The following is a 17,813-nucleotide window of genomic DNA, read 5'->3' as shown; positions in this document are numbered from 1 at the left end:
TAATAACACGTACAACTACCCTATGACGTGGCAAATTCCCCTCCCAGGATTTTACTCAAGAAAAATTAAAGCACATGGTCACACAAAAACATGCACAACTATTTATATAGTGAATAACAACCCAAATTGGAAGCAGCTCACATCATGAAGTGATGACTGAATCAACCAGCTGTACAATGGTATGTGACTCAGCAATGAAAGGAAGGGAAACATATTTCAACAATATAGAGGAATCTCAAAAATATCATAGTAAAGGAAAGAATTCAAACACAAAATGGTATAAAATAGTATATACGTTCTGATTCCATTCTCATGGAATAGTGGTTTCCCCTGTGGAATCATGCTAGAAATGGGCTGGAATAGGATGCATGGAAAATTTCCAAACTCCTCGTAATGTTTTTTATCGAGATAGGGGCTTAGGAAAAGAGTTTGTACTATTGCAAGACAAGCACTCTTCAGGCTGAGTTAATTCTCAGGCACCTGACTTTCCTTTCTTATGCTGGATATGCCAAGATTATCTGGATGACAGGGTGTTTACCTTTGATATTGATTTTGTCAGCAAATGCTGCAGTTTCACAAAAGCATGCACACATTTCCTTCCTGACTACTTCAAACCTCACCTGGATGGATGTTGAATGAGCTTCTCATCTCTCTTCGGAGGGTTTTATATTGATCTTTGTTTATTAGTGACTTACCCTGGAAACCACTTTTTAAAAGCAGTTACTTGTGTCACCAAAGATGCACAAAGGAAAGCAATGAAATTGACTTTCTAAGTCATCTTGAACTGGCAACTGCTTGCAGCACCTTTAAACCAAGACACTTGTTTTGGGATTCATGATATAACCTATTATTTTGAAATTCGGGTTACTGTTTATTTATTGGTCTGTGCCCCCTACTATACATCCAATACTCTCAAAGGAGCTCTGAGGTGCCTGGTGTGTGGCTTTTAAGATAGGCATAAGAGTCTAATTTTGTTCACGATTGTATTCTCGGTGTATGGCACAATGAAGGCTCATACATGACTTTATGAGGGATTCTGACTCCTGCACTCTTTTCTTGAGTGCCTTCCCCCAGCCCTCCCATCATTCTGAAAGTCCTAGCCTTGTCAGTTTCTTTATTGTCTCCACTACTAATCAATTTATTTTGATCATTTATTCATTCACCATTCGTTTTTACATTCTTTCCGTGCTTTTTATCTCATCACCCAGGATCCATGCATTTTGCTCTCCCATTCTCACCTACCCCACCTCCTTTCCTCACCCCGCCCCAGACACGCCCCCATCCGTCCCACTCCATTTCATGCCAATGGTAGCCGACAGGCCGGGCGGGACTGAGGCCGGGGCGGGGCTTCACTCTCAGTACCCCAGGCGGCCCCCCACCCTCCACCCCCCAACACCCGGGCTCCGGAAATGCGCCACCGAACTGCAAGGCTCCACCAGGCGCTGGAGGCTTCTTGGCGCTTCCTGCCACGCCGGGCCTGCTTGTACAGCGCCAGCTCCGCTTCTGCGAGGGCCCAGAGTCAGGCGCTGCGGGCCGGGTGAGCGTGCGGACCCCGAGAGGGACGTGCAACTCGAGTGATCGTGAGAGATGTGCGCGATCAAGGATGTGCGGCCCAAAAGAGCTTGCGGGGCGGCGGGAGGATGTGCTTGGGGGCCTGAGTGAGTGCGTGAACCGCGGGAGAATATGCGGGGGAGGGAGCGTCTCGCAGAGAGGGGAGGTGCTCCGCCTTGGGACAAGCCAGGGGCCAAGGGGTCTGGTGGTGTGTGAGCATGGAAAGGCCCTGAGGCCTTCTGGTGCAGAGTTGGGGGTAGCGGTCAAAGGCTGGTATTGCGGATGTGTTGAGGTCTGTGCTGCTCTTTGGAGGATGCTAAGAATTGGGAACCGGTCAGGAGCTAGGGGTGGACGCCCCCACCAACCCCCATCGACGTGGAGGCCGCAGGGATTGATGCAGTGGGGGAATGGCTGCAGAGACTTTTTCCCAGAATTGGGGAGGGGGCTGCACTTCTGGGGCCCAGAAGAACGTTCTGGCTTGGGGATACCTACCTTTCCATTTGAGTGGGGGTTGCGTGAGAATAATGGGAGCAGGTATGTTGCCTATGGCAGAGAGCTGAGGGTGCAGAAGGGACTGCTTGCTGGATGAAGAGAGCTTCTACTGTGGCCTTTCTGGGAGCCACATTTTCTGGCGCCACTCCATCGCCCCCTTCTCCTAAATTCCTTTGCTGGTTCCTACAGTCTGTATTTGGTGATTAATTACATGTCATATTACACACGCGAGTACTCCTGCTTGCCTGCTGCCCAAAGCCCATAGTCCTTTTCAGCGCCCCCCTCATTCCTGGCCCACTTCCCAGAGGGCTCACCCTGTACCAGCTGACTCTCTAGCCAGCCTTGGACTCAGAGGCAAGCAGCCCCTCCAGTCTCCTTAGTCAGTAGAACATTTCCTTCTAAACCTCAGCCTCTACACTTTGCTTTAGGAGACAATTTCTTATAGGACCAGTTAAATAGCACATCTCCCAGGTAGGACCACTTGCCTTCTCCCTTCTCCCATTGGGCCTTGTTATAGAAACAGCATTCAGTGTTTGACATCGTCTGGTCCATTGCCCCAAAGTGGTCCTGGACCTGGATTTAGAATTCCATGGCACAGTGATTTCTAGCCTTCTGTCAGAAAATCTGCTAAAAAGTGAGTTCTCTTGCCTGAGGTCTGACCACCAGCACATCTTCAGAAGGAAGCTCCTGGATGGGAAAAACAGTCTGATGAGACATGAGGGAACCTCCAAATTCTAGACAACCCCAATGTCTACATGTTGAAAGATGCCAATTCCATGACACCCACCCAGACCTACTCCTCTACCACTAGACTTTTCAAATGATCCAGCCCTTCCAAAACTGTTTGGGTTCTTTGGATGACCTGGGCAAGCTGAATAGCCGTTCACCATATCCCCAGTTTGGAATCTTTTATATCTGGACAGTGTAACATCAGTGATTCTATACTTACAATTTATTTTGATTTTTAGAAAGATGTCAGTGCGTATTCTTGGAGAAATGGGAACATAAACCTTTCCTCAATTAAACACAACAAACATTACAAAATCCCCTTATGGTCTACCTTCTGGCTTTTTATAGAATGAAATAAAGAGGGAAACCTAAACAGAAAGACAGGTGCCCAGGCAATGTGAGAGAGAAAACAGATGCCTTCCCACCCACACATACAGACAAAAGATAACACACGCACAAATAGCCCAAGAGAAACAGACTTTCCTGGTAAGACAGTTATCACTTTTGGCCTTTTAGGAATCTCTACTTTTGAGTAGCAGCCAAATTTCACAATACAAGATGGACCTATGAGCCACTTGCGTACCTCCTGGCCTGCCAGGTTCATTTGGGAACATAAGGTGCACTTGTAGCCCCGGGGCCCACTCAGTAGGACTTGCACCCTGGACTCACCGAGGCACATCCAGGCCTTGGCTGTGCCGATTCAGTTACACAGCTTGTCCTGCCCTTGAGCACTCATTACCAAAGGACAGGTTCCTGGAAGGTGCACACATGAGCCTGCTTCTGTTCACCTGAGTTCTTTCAATCCAACAGGTGAGACCGTCCTTACTGGACTAATCTCTTGGAACTGGTCTAAAACGAGATGAGTCATCCCTGTGTGTCTCTTTTGGGTAAGTCTAGATGTTTGCAGAATGTGTCTGCTGTGCTGCAGCAAGGCCCATGGGTAGCGGTACAAGACAGTGAAGACGTGTTTGGGTTCCGGAAGCTCATATATGCTAGTCTTGATGAGCTACTTAGCCAGAAACAATGCCAGGCAGAGAGGTTGCCTGGCAAGGAAAATAGGGAGCCCAGAGAATCGCTGTGTGGGAGAGGGAGCTGAAAGCACCCATTAGAACCAGATCTCTTTCGAGTGTTCACAACCTTGAAACACATTTTCCCTGGCCCTAAAGGGAACTGACCAGTTAAATTATGTGCTCTCTTGTAGCTTGGTTTTCTGGTGGTGTGATAAAACACCTGACCAAAAGCAACTAAGAGAGAAAAGGATTTATTGGGCTTGTATATCCTTGAGGGAAGCCAAGCCAGAAAGCGTGGTGGAGCGCTACTGACCTGCTCCTGGTTCACTACTTAGCTAGGCTTTTTATACAGATCGGGCTCTGCTGCCAACATCAACTATCAACCAAGAAAGTCTCTCTTTAACATGGCCACAGTACATTTTGATTGATGGGGTTTAGTTGAGTGACTTTGCTGCTTCTTTCTGCCCTGCTGCCACAGAAAGATAATGCCTGTCCAGGAAAGTATAAAAGACACCAAATTAATCACCAGTGTTTATGATATAAGTTGTTTTATCTCTGTGTTGAATTCAACTCTCAATTTCTGTTCTTTCAGGTAAAATTACAGTGATTATTTTGGGTACCTTAACATTTGTAATTCCATGCAATAAATTCAAATAATTTGCTTAGGTAAAACTTAATTTTGTGGCTGAATAACACTTTATTGTATCTTATACCATATTTTATTTATCTGTTGTTGGATACTCAGGCTAATTCTATGGATTATACTGCAGTAAACACATACGTGAAAGTATCAATGACTGTACATTATCACATTTTTTAAAAAATGTACATATTGTTCTGAAGCAAGATTTGCTCAGTACGTGAGGCCTGCTATTCTAGAATTCACTGTTGGCCAGCCCCGCAATGAACACTGACACTGTTTGCATGCGTGGTTTCTTGCAGCAGATGGTTATTAAACAGCTGCAGCAGCCATGGACTTGGCTAGACCCAACATGAAGTTTGCAGTTGACCTTGACAAAGCCTTTGTGCTCTGGCCTTTGTGTCCCATGGAAAGAAAGACAGTCTTGTTTGCCTGGAAAGTTGGTTTGTTTTCCTGCCGTGATTCCCCGAGCTTCCTTTCCCACTTACTAGTATGCCATAGAAAATTCTTTAGAATTCAGGGTATGCTTTTCTATCCTGAATAAAAGTGTCTTATGTTCAAGGTTAGCGTTGCCCTCCACGCCCATTGAGTGCGCTCCAATGACTTTCATGTTCTATATGGAATTGCTTGGACCTTGATCGCCAAAGATCCATGTCAGAAGGCAATGGACACCTGTGCTTGTCACTGTTGTCACAGCATCCAGCTCTTTTCTAGATTATATTCCACCATTTTAAAGTGGAATAGTTGTACAACACAGAGACTAAGTGATCCAGTTCTCTTCAGGATCGATGGTTGTTTTAATTTTAAACACAGTAGGGATTCATGTCTATTATCATTTTTAAGTGATTTTCCTATACCTAGGATAAGCCCTTTTTCTGCTACAGCTAGCTAATTGCATAGAGTTTTACATACCTTTGTGAAAGCAGGGCCCACCTTTTCCCTCTTATTTTCATGTGTACCTTTTAAATTATCTCTGTGTGGTCAGGGGCTCTGTTATTGTGGGTGGCAGTCACATTGCCACCAGGAGCTAACGTGCTCTCAAGCCAAATCCCTAGGGTGAACTAGTACAGGAAGGACTGCTTCTATTGCTATATAGGAAGAATAATTAACAGTTCTTTTTAGAGTTGTAGCTCCATGGCTTTAACAATTAATCATGCCAATTAAGAAAAAACACCTCAGTGGGATTTGTTCCATTAAAGGTGTGTATGTGTGTGTAACAGGAAAAGCATAATGTATTTATGCAGTGAGGCTCTGCAATGGCATATTGATAGTATGGTTTAAAGGTAACTGTGAAACATATTCCTACATCATGCCATGTCCTACATGGTGCCAGGAGCTGCTACAGACACTGGGAATTTAGGGGTAGCCAATGGAGAGAAGGTACTGTCCTGTTGGATCAGATTTTCCTTTTCTGAGAAAAACCAGCAACTTCAAAGGAGAATTTTTCATTAGTGAAAATGTTTGGAGGAAACTGCTGGGGCTGGAGAATAAAGAGGTTTTAAGGAAGTGGCATTTGCATTAAGGCCTGAATTATTAGAAGGAACCTCCTACGATAAGAGATGGTATTCTTAGCAGCTTCACAGGCTTTGAGGGCCACAACCTTGGCATTCGTATATCTGCGTGAAGGTCAGTGTGTCTGAATTGGTTGATTTTGAAGGGGGGGGGCAGGATATGCATTTGTGCTGTAGACCAAAGCTTATTACTGGCTTAAGACAAGAAAAGGTTTATAGTAGACCATCTTTTGACAGAGGTACATACATGATGTGATGTCCCATTTCATATGAAATGAGTTGTTTTAAAAACAAAATCATGTAATAAATTTATGATCAGTTCATTGTGTTTGTTTAAGAAGCCCAAATTACAAGAATCTATTAAGGCAGAGGATCACTGCTTTGGTGACACTGGGACAAAGAGAGGGTTTGTCCACTGAATATCTCGGCATGAACTCACACATTTGGATAAACACTTTTGCTAAGCAGTTAGCTAAAAATGGGTAGGAGGGCTTGCAAGGACTTTTGGGTGACATTGGATCTTCTGCCCATATCTTTCTATAAAGCTGATAGCTTAAGGAGATGGTTCCAAGAAGGCTGTGCCTAGACTTTCTGGTCACTCCCCCTTCATAGATTGCTGACAGATTTCCACTAGTTCTTCTCTTTGTTTCACTGCACATGGGTATTCTGAAAAATACTGATCTTTTTATATGACCTCAAGGGCCATTCTTCTGCTGTCTTCTTGGTCTCAGCCTTGTTCCCTAGCATGCTGAACATCTGTCTTATCCCACATTTACCTGCCAAAGGCTATCTAAAATTGGTCCTTTTTGATATCAATAAAATTCAGCTTGATGTCTAAAAAGCCACACATTAAAGAAACTGAAAAATGTGTCTTTCCAGACCTTGTCTCTTTTCCTTTGTAGCTACACAAACACTGAATCAATGTGCTTATTCTAGCTCCAGGTCAGACTCGGTGTTTTCCTTTTTTCTATGAAAATGTGACTATGTGTGATTTGTTTTCTCTGCTTTCTTTCTCCTCTTTGGGTTTTCAGTCAAATGTTATCCCTACCTGTATCTTTACATGTTTGTAATCTGCTGCATGTTATCCTGGTCTGGTCACCTGTTGATTTTTTTTTAATATTTATTTATTTACTTATTAGGTATACAATATTCTGTCTGCAGACCAGAAGAGGGCACCAGACCTCATTACAGATGATTGTAAGCCACCATGTGGTTGCTGGGAATTGAACTCAAGACGTTTGGAAGAGCAGGCAATTCTCTTAACTGCTGAGCCTTCTCTCCAACCCCCACCTGTTGATTTTTATACTGAAACCTTTCAAGTTTTCTTCTTGCCCTGAGTTCTAGGACCTTTCAGTAGAATTTTCAGAACTCTGAGCCAGCCTGGTCATTCACCTTCTCCCCACATACTTTTTTTTGGATATTGAGATTAGACTCTTCCTATTGGTTACAGTATACTATTTTCTGTGCTTTTGCTTTTTAACATGTCTGTGTCCTTAACACTTTTTTAGACAGTATGCACTCTTCTTCTTTAATACATTCTAACAATCTGTACCTTCTCATTGAAGTATGTAGTCTATCATTTAGATTAATGATTTGTGTTTAAGTTTGCTGCCCTGCTGTTTATTTCCATTAGTCCCATCTCTTCTCTTCCTTTTACTTTTCTTATATGTTTAGCAACTGCGTTTTCTTGAAATGATCAGTTAAATTTCAAAGATTTTGAAATGCAGAAGGTGAAAGTCTTGTTTCCCTATGCCTTTACATTCTTTGTGTATTTCTAAATCTGGTTCCATTGTCTTCCACCTGAATGTTTTCTTTTAGTATATTCCATGGTACAGAGCTGCTAATGACAAATTGTCTCAATGTTGGCTTTTGTATAAAATATTCATCCTTCATTTTTGATTAATATTAATATTTTTTCTGACTATAAAATTTTATAAGACTTAATTGCTTCCTTTCTTTTGCATCATTTCTTTCCTCCAGCTATTTTCAAGCGTTTTCTCTTACCATTTTTAGAAATTGAATTATGATGGTAGCTGTCTCTCTCTGACTTTATTTAGATAGCAGTTGTTGTCATGTCTTCATGTTTTCCACTGTTTCATATAGTATCAAATCTACTAATGACATCCAGTGAAATTTTTAATTTTATATACATTTATCTGCAAAAATTTCATTTGGTTCTTTTTATTTTATATCTTCTGTTTCTCCCCATGTCCTTGTTTTTCTTTCAGTGCTGGGGCATAGTTAAATTATCATTTTTTTTATCTATTAGTTCTGTTCATTTCTGGATGCTTCTATTGACTGATTATTCTCTTTACTGTTGGTGACATATTTTGTGTTTCTCGGCAGTTCAATTTTTATTGGGAATTACACGTTGTAATGATTAGTTTGTTGAGTGTCTAATTATTTGTGGGTCAGTTTGATGTCATTGGGGCCAATATTAAGTTTTTGTAAGGCAGATCTTTTGTAGTTTGGACTTTAAGGATAGACAAATCTTACCGTTACATCATGGTCCCTCCGTATTGGCCTCTGAATGTCCCTGGAATTCATAAAGACTCTGTGGGTTGGTAAGATCTTGAACACCTTTGTGTGTCTTGGGAACTGTTCACCTTATAGTCCTTGGGAGTTTCATTTAGTACTTGTAGTCAGAAAAGATTCAAGGGAAGCCTTATATATACCTTTTCACTTCTTTTTCCTACATAGCACAGTGCTTTCTGAACTCTGCTCTGCAACTTCCCTCTTCCCCTACCACCCTGAATGCTAGCCTTGAAGCTTCTGCTGAGGTTGCTAAGCTCTGTTCATTTGATTTCACCCCTCCTACACTCTCATTCTGTACATTGCCACCAGGCAGGGCACTAAACTGATGACAGGACTTGCCTTATTGGTTTCTCTGGCAGTCTTGATCCTGGGCTTCCTACTACCCTAGTATTAAAAACTGTTGTTGAACACAGGTTTGTAACTTGTTACTCTACCATGGCCATGTGTATGGCCATTTTCGTTTACCCTTTCGAAGATACCATAGTTAAGTCTTTCCGAGTACCCGGGGTTTTGTTGTCCTTCAGTTAATGCTAAAATGCTTCCTTTTCACTTAATTATGAGTTGTATTGAGTTGACATCAGAATATGGAGGAAAAGGTCACACACACACATACACACATGATGTTTTCTTTATCAATGTAGTGTTTGAAGAACTTTTCTTAGAGGTGCTTTTCTCCAGGTATTTTTTCAACTTCCCATTTTGTTGAATAACATAAAGAGGATTCTTCATGGTTTTCTCCCAATGACTTATTATACTAGGGTGCACTTTTAAAGGCCCCACTGCTCTTTGTCATCTCTCTTCTTTTCTATGGCCTCATCAGTTTCAAGTGTCCATGAAAGGACCCCTTATCTCTGAGTTAGTTCTTCTGGTACTCTCTTTCGTGTGCTTCCTCCCTTTATAGTATGAGTATTGACCTCACCCGGGCTTACTTTAGGGAAAGTCTGTAGTCAGCCAGTCTCTGGCAGCTAATCTTCCTGCCAACAGCTCTTTGTAGCTATCTCTGACTCTGCCTAGGCTAGCATGTGTTTGCCTTATCTCGCCCCCTCTTGCCTACCTATATTAATTCTTTCCCAGCCTACTTTCCTGCTGTTTCATATATGTTTTCTTTGGCATACTCATGCTCTGCCTTGTCATTTTGCCCCGCCTGAGAGAGAAGACTCTGTAAGATTTAAAACTACGAAATAGGAAGTCACTAATGCCATCCCAGGGGACCAAGTAACAGGGCTGTTGTTACTCACAGCTTTTTTCACTTTCCTTAGCTCCACCTGCTCCCCAAGGTCTTGCCCTTCCCCAAGATGGAGCCCCAGGAAACCAGGTCCTGGCAGTCCCTCTTGAGATGCCGGAGGCCCAGGTGAGCTGTGCTTCCCTCTTGCCTTGCTTGAGATTTTGTCGCTGCTCCCTGATTTTGGCCTCAGCCTTTGCTTCTTGCCCAGCATGACTTGCAGCAAAGTGTGAGCCCTGGCTACTGCCTTCTTTCCTGTCCTCTGCTTCTCTCCCACAGGTTGCCAAGGAATGGATGCCCAGTGTGCTTATGATGCCCATTGTATATGTGAGAGAGCTAAGTCTGTGTCCTTTGGGAAGACAATGGGAGTCCTAGGCTAGACGGCCCAGGTCTCATTGTGCTTGATCATGTTTTCTTTCTAGGACTCCTTGGAATTGTGGTTAGATCTCCACATTAGTAACATACACTGATGTGAATATTTCAAGCTCTATCTTCTTGCCCCCAACATCACTGGTGCCACCCTTCCTTATTCCAGATTAGGTTAAAAGACTGACTATCAATGGATTTATTTCAGGATTTGGTGTCATTTGATGTTGTACCGTGGTACCTCACAGAACAGGACTGGCTGAGTCTGAGTCTGAACCCGGAGCATCAGGCACTGGTATATTCCAGGACTGTGACCTCCATTGGTAAGGATGTTCCCAGAGCTTCTCAGACTCACCATCTACTGAAAGTGGAACTGAGGATACATGGCCACCCACACACAATTTCACTTTGCTCTTCTTTATTGAGAACACTCAACAACAGCTCCCCCAACTCCTCCTGGCATGGAAAAATCTCTCCATTCCCATCTTTCACTTGAAGGAAATTAGAACAGTAGTCACTGAAATGGCTGAGCAGGTAAAAGTTCTTGCCACAGAAGCCTGCTGACCTCAGTTCCATCCCAAGAATCCATAAAGTAGGAGGAGACAATCAATTTGTGCAAGTTGTCTTCTGACTTCCACAAGCGCACCATGGTATGAACATTCCCACATCGTCAGACACACACACACACTAAAGAAACAAATGTAAAAATAAAAATGAGACAAACCTGTCATAATTTAGAGTACTTTTAAAATGTAATACGTTGTCTTCAATTAAAAAACATATCAAACGTTAAATTGATCAGAACAATACTAGATCTTAACCATAAGGCTGAGATGACAAATTATACCATTTATACCAATATATACAAATAAATGCAATATATATTGTATATATAGTACATATGCAAAATATATATATATATATATAAATGTAGTATATTATACATACACATAAATTATACCAATCATATAGCCAGTTGATTGAAGGTCATTGTTGAGAGCTCTTGTTTATTCGTTAGGTATTTTTATGGGGTGGGGGATTTTTGAAGAAGGAACAGTTAAGAGTTTGGTTTAAGTGTTGTAGAGGTCTGGGAGGAGCATGACATTCATCGGTGGGGTATTGGGGTGGCTCAGTGGGCAAGGGACTAAGTTCATGTGGCCAAGATGCTAGCTACTGTTTTTCTGGGGCCTTTGCTGAGGGCCCAGAGCCTGCCTCCTTAAGTCCCCAGAAGGAGCTGGTACTTGGGAAGTGCATTTGAACTGCCTGTGTGACTTATATAATAAAGTCATAGACTGCCCAGGAGATTTGGAAGGGATCTCCTTTGACAGCTCTTCCTCTGTTCCTTCATGCTGATATCATCAGCTGCCTTCTTCCATTAACAGGAGTTCCCGTTGTGAGTCCTGCTTTGGTATCTCACCTGTCACAAGGACAAGTTCTGTTGGTATCAAATCTATCCCTCAACACAGATCACACTAAGCACCCTGGTGAGCATAAAGGGAACATGAAGAAGCATGAGGGAATTTGGGAGAGGGGTACAGATTTGGGCTGCACGGGGCTGCTGAGCTTTTAGGTTGAAGTTTCCAACTCAGGAAGACCAGCTAAGATTGTGGAGTCTACGATTAGTGTTAAGAGGTCCCCTGAAGCTCTGGTAATGCGGTGTGACTGTACCCTTGCTAAAAGCAAAGGCATCTTCACAGCTCCTTTGATAAGCAATGTCCACAATGAGGACTCCCCCACATTTCCCTCTGGTGCTTGCTTCTGCTAGCTTACAGGCCCTTGCTTGTTCTCAGCAGTTGGTTTTATCAACAAATGAAAGCAACCTTTTTTCTGGGCCCTCTGTAAACTGTTGTGTGTCATTTATCATTGTAGAAAGCTCCTACGTGACCTCCCACCAGAAGATGGCTGAAGAAGCCCAGGTGCAAGAGATGGCGTCCACGAGCTCCCCGAGGGCCAATGACCCCAGCGCTGAGGTCAAACAGAATGGGGACTCTGGGGGAAGGGGAGGGAGCCCACAAAGTCTGCCCATAGAACACCATTTTGCATGTAAAGAGTGCGGGGACACCTTCCGCCTTAAAGTGCTCCTTGTTCAGCACCAGAGGGTTCACAGTGAGGAGAAGGGCTGGGAGTGTGGCGATTGCGGGAAGGTCTTCAGGGGGGTATCAGAATTTAATGAGCACAGGAAGAGCCACGCAGCTGTGGCCACTCAGCCCCGGCCTGGCCCCAGTCAGGCTCTGGAAGATGCCTTGGAAAAGAGGGAGCAAATGGAGAGGGAGGCGAAGCCCTTTGAGTGTGAGGAGTGCGGGAAAAGGTTTAAGAAGAACGCAGGCCTTAGTCAGCACCTGAGGGTGCACAGCAGAGAGAAGCCCTTTGATTGTGAGGAGTGTGGGCAGTCCTTCAAAGCCAACACCAACCTCTTTCGACATCAGAAGCTCCACAGTTCGGAAAAGCCCTTTGCGTGCAAGGCGTGCAGCAGGGATTTCCTGGACCGCCAGGAACTTCTCAAGCACCAGAGGATGCACACGGGCCACCTGCCCTTCGACTGCGACGACTGCGGCAAGTCCTTCCGTGGTGTCAACGGCCTGGCAGAGCACCAGCGTATCCACAGCGGCGCCAAACCCTACGGCTGTCCTCACTGCGGCAAGCTGTTCCGGAGGAGCTCAGAGCTCACCAAGCACCGGAGGATCCACACGGGTGAGAAGCCCTATGAGTGCAGCCAGTGCGGCAAGGCCTTCCGCCAGAGCTCCAGCCTGCTGGAGCACACTCGCATCCACAGTGATGAGCGGCCTTATGCATGTGGCGAGTGCGACAAGGCATTCAGGGGGCCTTCTGACCTCATCAAGCACCGGCGCATCCACAGCGGACTGAAACCCTATGAGTGCGACAAGTGTGGCAAGGCATTCCGGAGGAGCTCAGGCCTGAGTCGCCACAGGCGGATCCACAGTGCGGCCAGGTGCTGTGAGTGCAGTGAGTGTGGTCGTGTGTTCAAGAGGCACTCAGCACTGCAGAAGCACCAGCCCTCCCATCACCAGTAGACACTGCCCTGGGACCTGTAGCAGGGGTCCACAGGGGCCGGGGTCCACAGAGGCCGGGGTCCACAGAGGCCGTAGCCCAGGCAAAGGAGATGAACAGTTTTGTAGTGCTTCTATTTTGTTGTGTGAGAGGTTGAAATGATTTGTACTGCCACCAGCAATTTATAAATGTTCATATTTCCCACTATACCTAGTGAGGGTGACGTTTACCATTTTAACATAGCTTGCCTACTTTTCCTTGCAGAAAATACCATCAAGGTATTTTAATCTTCATATCTAGAATGAGAAGAAAAAAATCTGCATATGGGGGTCAAGTAGGGAGCTGGGGGGTCCTTGCTAAGCTCTACCCCTGAGGGAAATTCAATGTCATCAGTATGATGATGCACCTTTCTTGAAAGGAAAATTGCTCCGAGGTTTTGGCCTACTTGAATTTATAAACTTTTAGGGATTGTAAATAGATCAAATACCATATTTAATTTATTAATTTAGTTATACATACAAATTTTAAATCACATTATATGGACTAATATATTAATTTAGAGAATACTCTTTTTCACCATATTCCATTTGTTTCTAACTCTTGATGTACATTTTTGATCACATCAATATGGGAACCTGTTTGAGTCATCAGCCACCTCTATTTGCGGTGTGGTAGCACTGTGACAATCCCTGCATGAGGCTCTCACCAGAAGTTTCCTCCAAGCCATAAGAACATATTTATATAACATTAGAACCATTACTTTGTGTTTTTAAATTAGTACTGTACCTACAACATAGCCACATAAAGTGGTGCTTTCCCAAACGGCCTTTTAAAGGGACTTTTTTTTGGGGCGGAGGAGTCACACTCCTAGTAAAACTTACTGAGCTAGAAATAAACCTTTTTTGGTATCTCATTTAGCTATGCCAATTTAATCCAGTGACCCCTATAACCATCAAAAACAAACATCACTTAAGGTTTATACTCACATGGTATCATCTTGTTCAACATAAAGTGAGAGAGCACCCCCAAATGAGAAGGTCATCTTCAGGACTTAAAGGTAAAGTGACATCTCCTTGGAAGAGCCTCATGTCATATCAGGCATAAATGATACTTCTTCAGCCTTCTGCTTGCAGCTGTGAAGTGGGGAGCAGTCACAGTCCCTACCTCCTAAGGTTCTCAAGGAGTGTGCCTTGCCTGCAAGAACATTGCCCGGCAAGGAGGTCTGCTCAGTGAAGGTCACTTGCTGACATCCTGCAGCTCATTAGTATCAGAGACAAGGATGGACCCCTCAGGCCTCCTGACTACTAGTCTCATCTTTCATGCAATGATTTCAACACTATTTTTGTTTTCTTGCATGCAAATTATCCGTTCATCTCCTTTGACTAGTTACCAAGTTACCTTTGGATATATTGATTTAGTACTTCTTTCTATATCAATTGGGGTGTTATTTTCCAATTTTTATTCCTTTTCTTTTTTAGTACTTTTATTACATTTTTGTTGTATAGGCTTTGGATTATTTTTACATATCCTTGAATTCTTTTTTGTCCGTTAACTCATGACTTTCATTGCTTCAGTACTTAGATGTGATGATATTTTCTTCGAGAATTTACTTACAAAAGAAAAGTTGAATCCGCTGCCCACTGAGAAAGTGAACATACGAAGTGGGCAGGCTGGATGGGAGTGGGCCAGAGAAGCATGCCCATGCCTCAGCCAAAATGTAGACTCTGTATATGTCTGTGGACAGCACTTGACCATACAACCTGGCCACTGAGGCACCCTAGAGACATGTCCATCACACATTGCTCAGAGCACTCTGTGACTGCTCCTCAGTATAGCCCCAGCCACCAGCAGCAGGGCTCAGCTTCACCTAGACCAACAAAATATGACCTGGCAGCAGCCAGCCATCCTTCCAGTTGTCAGAAGCCTTGACTATTTTGGATTTAGTGACTGAGCAGCAGCTCCACTTAAGAAATATCTGAGACAGAAGACTCACCTGACTGGTGATGTTATGTGACCTCCATCCTCCTCTCAGCAAATGACTCTGGAATAAAAGAGATCAGTTTTGTGGCTTCTGCTTTGGGCAACTAGGATGAGAAATTTGCCCATGTGTGTGGCATCACTCCCTGCAACCGCATCTAAGAGGCCTGGAGAGAAACAGCTGTGTTCCTCCAGTAGCCTGTAAGCCATGCCACAGAAGCTGAGTACCAGGTCTAGTCCAGGACTTGGAATAGCCATGCCCAAGAGGGGCAATAAAACAAAACCAGAGGGCAAGAAGCCATTCTGACAGTTTATGTAGCACAGAAATCAAAACTGATCCCCCTGCAGTTAGGCAGTTGCTGCGAGCCCCTTTCAGGAGAAACAGCAGGTGAGGAAGATAGCCACACCAAGGTTGAGCCTGAGTTTCTGGTTGTGCCCTGAGGGGTGTTGGAGGGCCAGAAAATGCACCCTTATGGCAGCCTAGTGAGGGAGATTGTGTTCTCCAAGGGGCATAGCCTGGAAGGGCTCCCAGACCCATCCTGGGAAGCAAGGTCTGACTGACAATGACCTCCATGATCTTGGCCAGGAGGGCTTCTCTAATGCCCCCAGGCCACCACAGTGGCCCTTTGAGTCTTCTCCAGACTGAAGGCTCAGTTCTGGTGGTTTCTTGTGAATTGTTCTGGACTCACTTCTTTTTCCGATTACTTTTCTCATAGTGAGCTGTTGGGAAGTGTTTTGTACAGCTATCCTTGGGTAAGGAATGTTGACATCTAGAAGAGGGCAAATCTGGCACCTTGAAGGAATGCCGTTTCTTGCTCATTCGCTGATCATTTGTCAAGGTTGGCAAAAGATCTTTTTGAAGTCTAGAGTAGCACTAACTCAGAAGGTAGCAGAGTGGTCATTGCCCAGGGCATGTCATAGGGCATGGCATCTCTTCACATCCCTTTCTGCCGTCTTATACTCTTTTCTGGTTTGGGTTCTGTGATTTTTTTTCTCAAATCCTTTTTTTTAGATTCAAAACTAAAAACCAGTGTCTTTTCTGTGACTATTATTGGATTACGTTTTAAATGATGTTGGCAGTGAGATCCTCACTCTCTCTCTCCAAACACGATCAATGTGTGGCTTTAACATGTGGCCACACACATAGTTGCATCCTTTGCCTTGGGTAATGTAGATCCTCTAGGTGTACTGTTTTGTCCCATGCAAACGTGAGCAAGCTTCTTGCATTGTGTGTTTGTCTATGCATCCATGTATCTACCTCATTGCACTTTTCTTTCTAACCACACGTATTCTTGAAAGGGGATAGAGGGCAGCTAGAATCCTGGCTCCCAATAGAGAGATGGTGCCATCTCTTTGCCATATTAAGAAAGAAACCCTCTGTGGCTTTTATTAGTTTTAAATACTTGCTGAAATTTTTTAAAAAGCAAATGTTTACCATTTTGCTGCTTATGATTAACTATATCAATTAGTTGTATCATACCCACTCTTGGATTTATAGAGTAATCCCCACCAGATCACAGTGTGGACATCTTTCTCCCATGATATTGCATTCTCTGTGCTTGATTTGTGTGCTTGAAGTGGCATGACACCTGACCTGCCTGCAGTCCTGGGCTGTGGCCCTGTTGTGGGTCACATGACTTGCCACCCCACTTAATTAAACCAACCCCAGACACCTGACCCAAAAGCAGCAACCTTAGCAGTCAGACCTAATTGGAGAAGATAGATTTCGCCTTTTAGTACTGTAAGATGCAAAAAAGGAAATTCAAGTCTCTGGTTGGTATTGGACCATGGAGGGAGGCACAAGGTACTTCAAGGAGTTGCCCCTGTGAGTAGAACTGTAGTGGAGAGCTACATGTTCCTGCTATCCTTCTCAGAGCTACTTGGGTCCCACCCTAAGGGAGGCCTAGCTCTAGGTTCTTCATTACTCCTCGCCTTCAGCCAGCTTGAGTGGGTCTGTGCTTTTTGAAATTAGACAAGAGCCAATTGCACTTGACAATTGGGCTGCTTCCTGAGAAGACTTGCATTGCTGACTTTCCTCACATTCTACCCATCCAGCATTCCTGGCCTAAATCCCAGTTGATTGACATGAACACCTGCTTAAATGTGGTACTGTTCTCTGTTTACTAAGATGGGTGGAGCACTATGCCTTTTAGTCAGTCTCTGGGTTTAACCCATGATCTTCTGTATTAGTATAGTTACTTTTCTGAACAGCATTTGGCTCATAAGATGAGCTCATTGGAGCCTGTTCTACTCTATTTTGGAAGTGTTTTACTATTTCCAGCAAACCCGCTAGATTAGGGGATTGATGACACCTCTATTCCTGGTGTACTTACATTCTGTAGTTGGTATTATGTTGATTTGGATACTTAATTTCAAAAATAGAAATGATATCTTTGAACTTGATCCTCAATGCTACTTGTGTATCTCTGAGAATAGTAGTGTGTCCCTCCAGTTTGTATTCAGTTTTTGGCATTCTTGTTCCTCCCCAGTCTTATTATCTTGTCTGTTTTATGGCACTGTCTATAATCAGCCTTGCACTAGAGCTATTTGAGGACTTAGCTTTTCATCCCCTTTTCTCAGCCTTCCCCACACTATTAGATTGTGAGCTCTTAGAAGACAGGGGTGGTCCTTCATGTCGAATCCCCTACCAAATCTAGCACAGTGCCTTTCGTCTGGTAGATTTCAATAAATCTATGTTAAATGGCATAGGTCTTCCTTGACTCACTTTGTCCAGCGGTTTCCATTGTCTTCACCATGAGATAGTTCGCATG

At 44.0% G+C, this 17,813-nt stretch overlaps 1 protein-coding gene and 1 pseudogene across 5 annotated transcripts; one reads left to right on the top strand and one right to left on the bottom strand.

The window, feature by feature from the left end:
• The first annotated feature begins 1,379 nt into the window (after positions 1–1,379).
• Positions 1,380–17,748, top strand: Znf275 (zinc finger protein 275). Of its 5 annotated transcripts, none has more exons than XM_048457570.2 (6): positions 1,380–1,537; positions 3,583–3,659; positions 9,728–9,819; positions 10,265–10,379; positions 11,439–11,540; positions 11,926–17,748. In XM_048457570.2, exons 2-6 carry the CDS (start codon positions 3,632–3,634, stop codon positions 13,086–13,088), a joined length of 1,500 nt encoding a protein of 499 aa, XP_048313527.1. In that variant the 5' UTR covers positions 1,380–1,537; positions 3,583–3,631; the 3' UTR covers positions 13,089–17,748. The 5 variants fall into 5 exon arrangements, with proteins under 5 accessions (XP_048313527.1, XP_048313530.1, XP_048313529.1 ...); XM_048457573.2 differs by having other exon boundaries at positions 1,380–1,589; XM_048457572.3 differs by having other exon boundaries at positions 1,532–1,658.
• LOC125415514 (U2 spliceosomal RNA) lies at positions 10,791–10,896 on the bottom strand (annotated as a pseudogene).
• Positions 17,749–17,813: the final 65 nt, after the last annotated feature.

The sequence above is a fragment of the Myodes glareolus genome, chromosome X (genome assembly GCF_982192425.1).
Source record: "Myodes glareolus chromosome X, mMyoGla1.1, whole genome shotgun sequence".
Taxonomy (NCBI): domain Eukaryota; kingdom Metazoa; phylum Chordata; class Mammalia; order Rodentia; family Cricetidae; genus Myodes; species Myodes glareolus.
This window is presented reverse-complemented; position numbering and strand designations above follow the sequence as displayed.